The sequence below is a fragment of the Hypomesus nipponensis genome, chromosome 10 (genome assembly GCF_054491055.1).
Source record: "Hypomesus nipponensis isolate SF chromosome 10, ASM5449105v1, whole genome shotgun sequence".
NCBI classification, from domain to species: Eukaryota; Metazoa; Chordata; class Actinopteri; order Osmeriformes; family Osmeridae; genus Hypomesus; species Hypomesus nipponensis.
Window position 1 is genome coordinate 17,180,137 of NC_140370.1, and position 12,364 is coordinate 17,192,500.

Consider the following 12,364-nt stretch of genomic DNA (forward strand, 5'->3'; position numbering starts at 1 on the left):
GTGTATTTCCTTCTCAGGTGAACGGTTGCCGTGGCGCATGGAAAAGCCTCCAGGTCTATTGTGTTGGGAACAAAGACACGGCAGGGCACCGTCTGTCTCCACGGAGGAAAGATGTGCAGAAAAGACCAGGCAATTTATTTTCAGTAATTGATTTACTCAAAAGGACACCAATCCAGCTGAAGACCCAGTTATGTTTTTTGGACACAGAAAGACATACAGAAAGACAGGTAGACAGACAGACAGGTAGACAGACAGACATACAGAAAGACAGGTAGACAGACAGACAAACAGAAAGACAGGTAGACAGACAGACAGGTAGACAGACAGACAAACAGAAAGACAGGTAGACAGACAGACAAACAGAAAGACAGGTAGACAGACAGACAAACAGATAGACAAGTAGAAAGACAGACATACTGAAAGTCAGATAGACAGACAGACAGACAGACAGACAGACAGACAGGCACACACATACTGACTTCATGTAAATGTGTGTCGTGTGCAGGCGGAGGAGGTTGAAGAGGCTCCTGGGTCAGGAGGAGGAGGTCTTGGTCTGGAGGCCTGTGAAGAGGCTCCTGGGTCAGGAGGAGGGAGGGAAAGAGAGTGACGGAGTTGGGAGGGGGAGGAAGGGAACTGGGTTAGGATGAGGGAGGAGAGAGAGAGTGAGGGAGGGAGTAAAGCAGAGAGTGAGGAAGGGAGGTAAGGAGAGGAAGGAGTTAGGAGTGGGTAGAGGAGAGGGAGGGAGGGAGGTGCAGCAGCTGGAGGAATGGATGGCTGAATCGATGGGTGGATGGATGGATGAATGAATGGATGATGGACTGATGGATGGATTGGTGGATGGATGAGTGGATGGAGAGAACAAACAGAGAGAAGAGAAGATAGCTTGTGTGACTAATGAAACTGAAGCCGAGAAATGGGACAGGGTGTGAAAACAGAGAGACATAGAGAATAGAGAGGGAGGAGAGAGAATAAGGGAGACGATAAAGAACAGAAAGAGAGGACGGGGGTATTCAGAACAAGAATACCCAGCTGGTACAGAAGTGATTCATCATCACTTTGTTTGTTGCGTGATGTTTGTTTTGTACAAAAGCATCTCTCCCACATCATAATCAACAGGCTGTGGTCTGTCTGAAGCACTCTCTCAGCACAGGGCAGAGGCTAATAGAAGCTATAGCCTGTAGCAGTGCTTCACACCAAGCTGCACAACCTCAGCTGTTATTCTTAGCTGCGGTTATTCTCTGTTGTCATCCTCAGTATTATTATTTTTTCTCTCATTTGTGTTGGACAGCTGGCGTAAGTGGATGGATGGACAGACATTGTTAATTAAACAATAGTAGCTTGTGTAGGATTTATATTTATTGTAGGTTTAGTTTGTTTGTTAAAGGTTTATACACCCAGCTATGACTGGAGCAGGACCCACAAACTCAAACCTCCCTGTTTCTGTTCTGGTTCCTGTAACAAACAAACGTGAGACGTCAAAGCGGATAGACATGTGACTGTCTCCATCTGCTGGTGCAATATGGAACTGCACATACAAGGGAGGGTTTTAGAATAAGGACAGCATTTCTGTGTAGGTGAAATAAAAAATAAAAAGTCAGTTGGTTGGAATTGACAGGCGTATTAAAGGCGATCAATGTCCTTTTGGGCTCAACAAGACATTGGACCACTTTCCTACCTTCTGCGCCACACAGGGGCGATGCTATTGGACGGAAGACAGGAAGTAGGCATTGTCCATGGCTGATGTCATACACACCGTTTAATAGTAAACCATGTAAAGGAGGCGGGGTTAAGAGCATGGAAATTATGAATATTCAGCGAGTCTGTCTGACAAAGTCCAGCTCATTGGTTTCTGGAGTTTGAGTTTGTTCAAGATTATGTTGTTAAAAATAAACAGTGTTCTTTGTCTTTCTGACACAAAGACCACAAATCTTTATTTGTCTTAAACTGACAAACTTCCAAGTCAAATAAAGATAAATAATAAAATTCACTAAAAATAACTACATTCATGGAGGCAACACTTTAGCAAGACAGTGGGCATACACCTGGGGCTTGTAGTTTGATTCATGCTGTGCCTCTGTGGGTGGCTTGGTATCACAATGAATGATACCAGGAAGGTTTTGAGGTTCTAGCATTTACAATTTTTATTTAAGGAATGCTAGATGTAGGGTGGATGTCTGACAAATAACCATTATGCTGTTTAAACATACTGTACATGTTATCTGACCAACCTTCCAGACTTTAAATCCGTCCAAGCTTACATAATACCCCCCAAAAGAGAGAGCTAGAGAAAGATAGAACGAGGAAAGGTGGATAGAGAGAGAGGGAGATATGGAGGGAGAGAAAGGGGGGAAAGATGGAAAGAAGACAGGGACGGAGTGAGAGAAAGATAGAATGAGGAAAGGTAGAGAGAGAAAGGGAAAGATCTCATCACCAAGGAAGTCTTCACAGTGTAAACAGAAGCATCGACAGACCTCATTGGTCGATCAGTGCCTGACTTCTGTAAAGTGACGGCGTTAACCCAAACAGACTTCCTGTCAACAAGCCTAACGAAACCGACCTCTAGCCAGGTAAAGAATCACAGAACAGACGTGATCACTATATGAAAACGTGTTTGCAGCTTTCCCATTGGACCCCAAAGAGGGCAGTTATTCCTAATCCAGGAAGTAAGACACAGGTAGAAAGAAACACCTCAGAGTCACAGCTGTTTTCTGCCAACAGCAGTGTTAAAGAACTAGCTACTTCCACAGCTAGCTGCCACACTAGGAACTAGCTACTTCCACAGCTAGCTGCCACACTAGGAACTAGCTACTTCCACAGCTAGTTTCCACACTAGGAACTAGCTACTTCCACAGCTAGCTGCCACACTAGGAACTAGCTACTTCCACAGCTAGCTGCCACACTAGAAACGAGCTACTTCCACAGCTAGCTGCCATGCTAGGAACTAGCTACTTCCACAGCTAGCTGCCACACTAGGAACTAGCTACTTCCACAGCTAGCTGCCACACTAGAAACTAGCTACTTCCACAGCTAGCTGCCATGCTAGGAACTAGCTACTTCCACAGCTAGCTGCCACACTAGGAACTAGCTACTTCCACAGCTAGCTGCCACACTAGGAACTAGCTACTTCCACAGCTAGCTGCCATGCTAGGAACTAGCTACTTCCACAGCTAGCTGCCACACTAGGAACTAGCTACTTCCACAGCTAGCTGCCATGCTAGCTGAGCCCTTCCCAACACTGGGGCCATGTCTGGAGATGAGTTGTAGCTCCCAAACTGTGCTTGAGATGGGAGTTATAAACCACAAGATAATAACATAGTTGTAGTCCATTGACTGAAGGTGAGTTGGGAGTTGTAGTTCAAAGGCAGACTACACAGTGAAATGAGAGTTGTAGTTCCCAGACTGTGCTGGAGATGGGAGTTATAAACCACATGCTGGTAACATGGTTGTAGTCCACAGATAGGCAGGGAGATGGAAGTTGTAGTTCAAAGGCAGACTATATGGAGAGATGGGAGTTGTAGTTTCAGTAGCAGGGCTCTCCCTACGATGGACAAGTCTCTTGTGATGACATCCGGGCGTTATACACCATACCAGTCTTCATAGTTCTTCAGAGTGTGTGTGTGTGTCTGTCTATGTGTGTGTGTGTGTCTGTCTGTGTGTGTGTGTGCCTGTGTGGTCTCATCCAAGTTCTGCTCCGACTGACTTATCCATTCTTGCTGTGCTCTAATTCTGTCTGTCAGTGTGAATGTGTGTGTGTTCTGGTGTGTGACTTCCTGTTTAATGAGTGTTCATGTCATCTTCACGTGTGTTTATTCATGTTTATGTGTGTCTGTTCATCTTCATGTGTGTGTGTGTGTGTGTGTTCATGTTTTCCTGTCCTCAGTGCTGAGCGGTCTTCAGGGGTGCCAGTCTCTCCAGCAGGGCCCGGTGGTCCAGCCCCACGCTGGCCAGCAGGCCCCCCGGGTTCCCCTCCGCCCCCAAGTACTGGATCTGCTCGCCCTTCAGCGTGGTCATGTGACCGCCCACGGAGCTCAGCAGGGCGTCACCCGCGCAGATGTCCCACTTCTTGATGAAGGTTGTGTGGAGGTAGAGGTCAGCCAGGTCGTACTCTTCATCTCTGGCGTCCAGCAGGGACAAGACCTTGTAGCCTGGGGGAGGAGAGGGGAGGGAGAGGGAGGTGGGGGGAGGGAGAGGGGGAGGAGGGGGGAGGGGGGAAGGAGAGGGAGGTGCGGGGAGGGAGAGGGGGAGGAGGGGGGAGGGGGGAAGGAGAGGGAGGTGCGGGGAGGAGGGGGAAGGGAGGAGGGGGGAAGGAGAGGGGGGAGGGGAGGAGAGGGAGGAGGTTATAGCAATGACACACACACACATAGATACTGAGAGAAAAATAGACAGAAACAGAAGGATTCAAAAAGAAAGAGGCAGACCGGAGACACACACAGACACACACAGACACACACGCAGGAGATGACAGTTCTCACCGGCGCCCCCTGCAGGTATGATGACAGTGTTGTTCCCAAAGCTGTTCTCTACAAAGGCCCGGACGTCGCCGGAGTGTGACCGCGACACGATGACCCTGGGAGGGGTGGAGCTGTAGGACGGCCTGGGCTTCAGGTTGGAGCCTTGCCCCACCAGGCCCCACGCTGACACACACACAGGCATAGACACACAGACACACACACAGGCGCACTTTCACACAGTGAAAGAAGTGGACACACTCATCCACCACTAGTTTCTTAGCTAAAACAGATAGGTGTGCTGCTTGTTTTCCAGCCAGCACTAGAGGGCGCTAGACCACCAGCAACCAGCTCCTCCTCACACACAACACCCCAGGTGTGTTTTTGTGTGGGTCTATTTTACTGTGACTGAGTGTGTGTAAGACACACCCCTACCTGTGAATCCAGTGAAAGGCTTGTGGATGACTCCTATAACAGGCTTTCCATCCACTGCCACACACACCATGGTAGTGACGTACTTCACCAGGTTCTCTGTCAAAGACAAACAGGACACGGCAGGTAACAAGACACTGTCACAAACACACACGGGCCTGACACACACAAAAGAAAGGCAGGAAAATCTGACCACACCTATATCAAGTTCTGCCCTTATACAATAAACAACCTGGACACACCTGTTCAGGTAGCTAGCATAGCCACCAAGCTACCTCCAGTCCAGTCTATATCTAGTGAGACCTGTCTGTTTATGTTCAGGTTAGCCTGTCTATCTCCAGGGTAACCTGTCTATCTCCAGGGTAACCTATCTGTCTCTAGGGTGACCTATCTATCACCAGTATCTCTTTGGATAAAAGCGTCTGCTGAATTAAACTGCATACATCTCTCTTGATTGGTCATATCTGTGTATTCCAAAATCATCACCCTGCACTTTGATTGACTGTACCAGCTCACCCCTACACTGTGACTGGCTGTCGGAGTGTTCTATCGTCTTACGATTGGTCGTGCCAACTCACTCCTACACTGTGATTGGCTGTCGGAGAGTTCTACCATGCTGTGATTGGTCGTACCGGTGTACTCCTGGGTGGCGTCGAGCGGGTCAATCCACACGGTGATGCTGTCGGCAGGGACCAGGTGTCCGGGGCTGACCCCCTGCAGGATGTCCTCAGGGACCTCACGGCTCCAGACCAACACCTCGTCCACCGCCGAGTCATGCTCCTCCGAGTTCACCTGCACGGAGACGCAGCGTCGTCACGGAGACCATGGTGTCAACGTCAGGTAGTCAGCCCTCAGAGGGAGGAGTGAACCAAAGGTGAAAATCTGCCCCTCCCCCTCCTGCTCCGTACAATGACATCATCAGTACAATGTGACCTTTTCAAACTGCATGGCAAAAAAGGAGACTTGGCATATACTATCGAGAACTTTGCAATCCTTATCAATGTTTATAGGCAATATTTACAGAGAGGATGAGGTAAGAGGGGGGAGGAAGAGGGGAAGAGAGAGAACTGAAATAGTACACTACAAGTGCAAATGTGACCCATCAACAAAAAAACTATCCAGTTTAACACAATGTGACCCATTCAAAGTAAATGTCAAAAGTGAGACTCGACACATACGATAGATGGCATTCAATCAATAGCAATGTTAATAGGCAATGGTCTAAACACCAAAAGTGCCATCTATAATTTTAGTAATAATCAGTTAGAGTATCCCTCTCATACCGTCAGTTCCGGGTAAGTATTCTTGATCAGGTAATACATCTTCTTGTGAGAATACAGGTCTCCCAGGGTGAGCTTCTCGCTGGCTCCTTCCTTCGTTTTCCCCTTCGTTTTCTCCTCCAGGACGTTATTCTCCCTGACTCTCTTTACCTCCAGGCCGCCCTGCACCGCCGCCTCCACGGACAGCGCAAGCAGGTCCCGCAAGTCAACCGTCTTCCTCTGCCGGAAGGCGGCTATCCGGCTGGAGATTACACCGGCATAAAGGTGGTAGATAACACCGAGCCCGAGTAAACAAAATACGGCCACTCCGACTGGCGACAGCCGAATCCCCATCGGAGACATAGTTTCGGATCACCGGTTATTCTTCTCAAACAACCGTTCGTGGAAAGACACAGTAGCGACGGATCAGTAAAAGCTTGCTAGCTTGCTGTCATTGGAAAACGTATATGCATTTTAAAACAATGCTAAGATTTCCTTACGAGTTTATTGGGCTAGCTAGTAACGATGCTAGCGTTAGCAATTGCTAGCTGTCATTTACAGTACCAAGGGCTGTCAAATGAGAAACGTAGCAACCACATACACTACCGGCCAAGATGATAACACTGGCTATGTTATTCGTCGTTTCAGTTTGGATCTTAGCGGCCGCTATTTTTTATCCAACCAAATTCCTTAAATAATGAGAGAATAGAGGGACAACTGTTCATCTTCTTTCTCCACGTACACCGTGGGCAGGGGCGGAGTTGAAAGGTCGCCGATTGTTTGTTTTATTTCCGGGTCAGTAGGACACGTGGCCATTTAACGATCATCCAGAACCAAACACACATTATCTACATTTGAGCTAGATCAATTAATTACATTTCCGGTCATTTATTAAATGGTTAATAACAACAAACGGCATCTGTCATTTAATTGATTTCTCGCTCCTTTGTGAAAATTATTCACCGCTAGATGTCACTAAGACCCAGTGTTAGACAGCAGTTGGGCTAGCGCGAGCAGTTGGCTACGCCCATTGTGTAATGCACAACACGCACAAGACTGGATGAATCGATCCATTAAATGATAAGGATTAGAAATATGAACCTTCCTCACACATAGTTGGCATATGAATTATATCTAGAAGCGTAGCTAGCTTAGGTCATAAGCAACAGACTAGCGTCTGAGCCTTTCTGAAAGTGATTGTGTGCGACTCACTTGAGAAGGCAGGAGGAATTTAGGCCTGCTCCTAGTGCTTTGTGGTCGTGGCGATATGACAGCTGTAAAGACAGTCAGATGATGGACTCTCCTAGCTACTGCACTGAGCAGTAGGAAGCTAAAATACCAAGTTAGCTGTAAGACTGCCTATAGGGGGGCTCGCTAAAATACTCTTGTTGGATGATCTTCTTTTGATATTTCTATGGAGAGGATCCAGAGGGTGAGAAGTCTGCCCAAAGCTGTAGTGTGTGTGTGTGTGTGTGTGTTAGTAGGGTGAGTCACAAGGAGCTTACAGAAGGCTTCATCCTTTTACAGCTCAGGAGAAGGAGGGAGGAGAAGGACGAAGAGGGAGAAGAGGAGGAGAAGGACGAAGAGGGAGAGGAGGAGGAGAAGGACGAAGAGGGAGAAGAGGAGGAGAAGGACGAAGAGGGAGAAGAGGAGGAGAAGGACGAAGAGGGAGAAGAGGAGGAGAAGGAAAGACCAACACTGCACTACCATACTAGTGTACAGGGGCCTCCCCTCCCTGCATCCTTTCCTCTTCTCCCCTCCTCTCCCTGCATCCTTTCCTCTTCTCCCCTCCTCTCCCTGCATCCTTTCCTCTTCTCCCCTCCTCTCCCTGCATCCTTTCCTCTTCTCCCCTCCTCTCCCTGCATCCTTTCCTCTTCTCCCCTCCTCTCCCTGCATCCTTTCCTCTTCTCCCCTCCTCTCCCTGCATCCTTTCCTCTTCTCCCCTCCTCTCCCTGCATCCTTTCCTCTTCTCCCCTCCTCTCCCTGCAACCTTTCCTCTTCTCCCCTCCTCTCCCTGCATCCTTTCCTCTTCTCCCCTCCTCTCCCTGCATCCTTTCCTCTTCTCCCCTCCTCTCCCCTCCTCTCCCTGCATCCTTTCCTCTTCTCCCCTCCTCTCCCTGCAACCTTTCCTCTTCTCCCCTCCTCTCCCTGCATCCTTTCCTCTTCTCCCCTCCTCTCCCTGCATCCTTTCCTCTTCTCCCCTCCTCTCCCTGCATCCTTTCCTCTTCTCCCCTCCTCTCCCCTCCTCTCCCTGCATCCTTTCCTCTTCTCCCCTCCTCTCCCTGCAACCTTTCCTCTTCTCCCCTCCTCTCCCTGCATCCTTTCCTCTTCTCCCCTCCTCTCCCTGCATCCTTTCCTCTTCTCCCCTCCCTGCACCCTTTCCTCTTCTCCCCTCCCTGCATCCTTTCCTCTTCTCCCCTCCTCTCCCTGCATCCTTTCCTCTTCTCCCCTCCTCTCCCTGCATCCTTTCCCCCTCCTCTCCCCCCACTCCACCCCTCCTCACGTGACCTTGCGTTCAGAATGTTGAGTGCGATGACGAGAGAGAGTTCTGTCCTCCCCAGATGTTTGGTGTTAGCTCACTTCCTGAAAGCTCCAGGAGGGAAACAGCATCCCATAATGAATCTCCTCATCGACGTGGCCCTGCAGCCTTGTAAACCGGTGCCGAGGAGAGGTGAGGTAAGGGGGAAGAGAAACACCATATATATCCTTATCCTCCACTGTTCACAAGGAGCTGTACCGTGCCTGTTGAACATGGATGAAGTTAAAACACAGAGAACACACGTTATTTTATTCCTCGTTCCGCGGTTGCCATGGACTCATACCAGAGTTCCATTGTGTTTGTTGTTATAATCAACCATACGACGCATGACACACTATTTTAAAGTAAAATGTGTTGTGTGGTAACTATAGATGACGACAAATGTGAGAGGAGCGGTTTCATCAAATATATATTTTAATGAAATAATACTCACAAAACCTTCTGACGTGGATGCCAAAATATGGCGGATAAAACAAGTCATTTATTGAAATAAATGCAAAAGAACCGAACGCAATAAAACATCATCTGGTTGCTTTCTTTAACAGCAGGGTGGGTCAGAGTCTCCCTCAACCACAGGTATATGTCATCAGTACACTAATGACAAAGATCTTCGATTGTGGACAAAAGACACACCTGGTCTTCAGTCTCACTGCTAGACTGAGAGAGAAGCCAGACCAAGCTATGGCTTGTATAGAAACAGAATTGTACGTAGCTTATTACAGATGCCCTCTGACAAACTCAAACACAGTCTTGTTGAAGTTATACACTTTTTTTTCTTTTTCTTACAGCATTTGCACAGGAAAAAATAAAGCAAGTAGTACCACAAAATCCAACTGTCAATGGAAACATCATAGGACAAAAATTAAAATAAAATTTTAAAATAAAATTAAAAGAACACGGAAATGCTTGAACAATGCCGAGACACTGCCTGAACGATATCGCCATAGTAACTCAGAGAAAGAGAGAGAAGTGGTAGGGGTAGTGGTAGGGTTGACACCCTGTCAAGCTGGGGTGTCCCCTGGAAGGGGGCAAGGTGGGATATACCAACCTCTCCTGGTACCACAGGGGTGGTCTTTATAGGACACATCGAGACTGTACCATGCTTCCACAGTCCTGGAGGGGGAGGGAGGTTCGCTAGTCACATACGAAGCTGAGATGCACCAGAGGGGTTTATTATCAGACGGTCGAAGACAGAGAACCTGTATCACCACACACAGCGACGGAGCTCTGAAGGCTTGAGAAACAGAAAGGGACTATTCAGAGAGACCAACCTAAAGAGAGGCCGACCGAGAGACTCGTGTATGGGAGACTATACTCTAAGAGACCACCAAGGGTCCTGTTCAAATATTTTTAATCGGGCCTCTAGGTTATGGAACCCTAAAATATACGACGTTGATCTGTGGTGGCCAAGATTTAGGACTTGGTGGAACTGAGACCAAGACGAGTGCCTGATCCACAGGAACCAAGACCTGGAGGAACCAAGATCTACAGGAACCAAGATCTACAGGAACCAAGATCTACAGGAACCAAGATCTATAGGAACCAAGATCTACAGGAACCAAGATCTACAGGAACCAAGATCTACAGGAACCAAGATCTATAGAAACCAAGATCTGGAGGAACCAAGATCTGGAGGAACCAAGATCTGGAGGGGTGCCTGATGTAGAGGGACACACCTAAGTATGGCTGGCATCAGGGTTCTGCTGGTTAGACAAACAAAAGCAAAAGACAACAACGACAGAGAGAAATAATGAAAAAGGCGATCCCCTCATCCCAACGTTCCAACGCTCCTCCCCTGAGATTTGCACTTCCCCCGGGAATGGTGTGCGCATGCACCTTCCACAATGGGGCTTTTACTGTCCGCAAAGAGTGGATAGGGCAAGTGCATATTTCAAGGTCAAAAAGAAAGGTGTTGTGGGGACTCAGGGATCCAGATACAGAGATTAAGAGAGACGGCGCTGAGAAAAAGGCGGCCATCTTGAAAAAAAAAGCTCTTGTTTTTCCAAGACCTGCTGGATCAGGAGGCCGTGCTGGCTTGGGGCGGGGCTGCCAAGGAGAAGGGGGAGGAGTCATGCAGGTTTGGAGAACAACAAACACAGAAGTTCAAGGAATCAACCTCTAGAGTCCTTAACAACCCTCGACTTCTAACCTTTGACCTCCAGACAGTCAGAGGTCACCCAGAGAGCCCAGCCTCACAGATCTTCTAAAAGTCTGATTTCCTGGAGGACTGCACCACGGGGAGGGGGGGTGGGGCGGTCTGGAGGGGGGGTGGGGCGGTCTGGAGGGGGGGTGGGGCTGTCTGGTACCCAGTTCGCAACGCATCTCATCCGTCCACCGGTGGTTTCCGCGAGTCCGTCTGTCCGATTGCGTCTGCTCGCCTAGACGTGGGACACCTTCTGCGACTCCCGAGCCTGCTTGATGCTGTACAGCCACTTGATGACGCGCGCGTTCCTCTCCACCGCCGAGATCCCGTAGGGCACGCGCTCCCCGGCCTCCTCCTCCTCCTCGTCCGTCAGCTCCTCGTTGCTGCGCCGCGACTGGTCACAGTCCGAGCTGATCATGCTGGCGCTACGGAAGTTGAGGGAGATGATGTCGGAGTTGGCGCGTGCGAACCCTTCCACGCCGACGCTCTCCAGCTCCTCGGGATCCAGGCCGCAGTAGTTGAAGAAGCGCTCCACGTCCGCCCCCGCCCGGGCGTAGCGGTCGCTCAGGTCCGACTTGGAACGGTGAAGCGAGGGCCGGCGGGCAACGGAGCTGCCCAGCTCCAGCTCCAACTCCCCAGGGCCTCCGCCCAAGCCTGGGGCAGAGCACGGGAGGGGAGCGCTGGGCTCGCTGTCGCAGGGCTGGAGGGTAGCGTTGTCGCAGGCCGAGGCTGAGGCCGGGCTGCCCAGGGCGGGAGGGAGGGACTTGGGGCTGGGCTTTGGGGGGAGCGGGGGTGCCGAGCTGGAGCTGGATCGAGCGGCCCGGAGGGGCTTGCCGTTGCACAGCCGCCGGATGTCAGAGGAGGAGTGGGAGGCGTGTAGGGGGGAGCGGTCTCCCCCTCCTCCCGCGCGACTCCCCCGCTCCTCCAAGAGACGGCGGCTTAGGTTGAGGTTGGGCCCCTGGGGGCTCCACCTCCCCCCACCGGAGGGAGGCGGGACTTTGAGGGATTCGGCGAAGGAGCGGAGGCTGGAGGGTTCCGTGAGGTCGTGGGTGGAGCGGTGCGTGGCCCAGCTCCTAGCCCCGCCCACCGGCCGCAGAGTGGCGCTCTTGGTCGGCCCCTCGGAGGTGGAGCCCGAGGAGTTTAGCAGGTTCTTCAGGATCTCCAGGTTCAGGTTCTCTCGCTTGGTCGTCAGGGCGCACGTGTCCGACTTGGAGTTGTTGTTGGACGCCTTGAACAACGCCACGCCTCCTCCTCCTCCTCCTCCCGCCCCTCTCTTGGCGAGGGCTGGACACACGGGGGGCTTGGCCAGGAGCTGAGGCTTGATTGGCTCCTGCTTAGCGTTGATGACTTCCTGGCTCTTGACGTACTTGGATTTGTCCGCTTCCAGCCGCTCCACGGCGCTTAGCCTCTTGGGGTTGGGCTCTATCTGCCTCCGGAAGTAGTCCGGGCCCTTGTTGAGGATGCGGAGGGGTACGGCGGAGGCGAAGGCCGCGCCAGGGCTGGGGGGCTTGCTATCTGGCAGGGGGGCCACTGTCTCGGTGGG

General features: G+C 50.6%; 2 protein-coding genes across 4 annotated transcripts in view; both read right to left on the reverse strand.

The window, feature by feature from the left end:
• Positions 1 to 1,338: 1,338 nt before the first annotated feature.
• On the reverse strand, positions 1,339 to 6,919 carry bpnt2 (3'(2'), 5'-bisphosphate nucleotidase 2). Its single transcript, XM_084708421.1, has 5 exons — positions 6,164 to 6,919; positions 5,513 to 5,672; positions 4,884 to 4,979; positions 4,473 to 4,634; positions 1,339 to 4,145 (listed from the first exon to the last, which is right to left on the reverse strand). The coding sequence occupies exons 1-5, from the start codon at positions 6,500 to 6,502 to the stop codon at positions 3,877 to 3,879; spliced, it is 1,026 nt and encodes a 341-aa protein (XP_084564547.1). The 5' UTR covers positions 6,503 to 6,919; the 3' UTR covers positions 1,339 to 3,876.
• Positions 6,920 to 9,125: 2,206 nt separating this feature from the next.
• fam110b (family with sequence similarity 110 member B) overlaps positions 9,126 to 12,364 on the reverse strand; it is a 31,225-nt gene continuing 27,986 nt past the window's right edge. For all 3 annotated transcript variants that reach the window (XM_084708118.1, XM_084708117.1, XM_084708116.1), the window contains exon 6: positions 9,126 to 12,364. This exon is cut by the window's right edge and continues 489 nt beyond it. In XM_084708118.1, coding sequence (XP_084564244.1) covers positions 11,057 to 12,364 — 1,308 coding nt within the window. In that variant the 3' untranslated portion in view covers positions 9,126 to 11,056.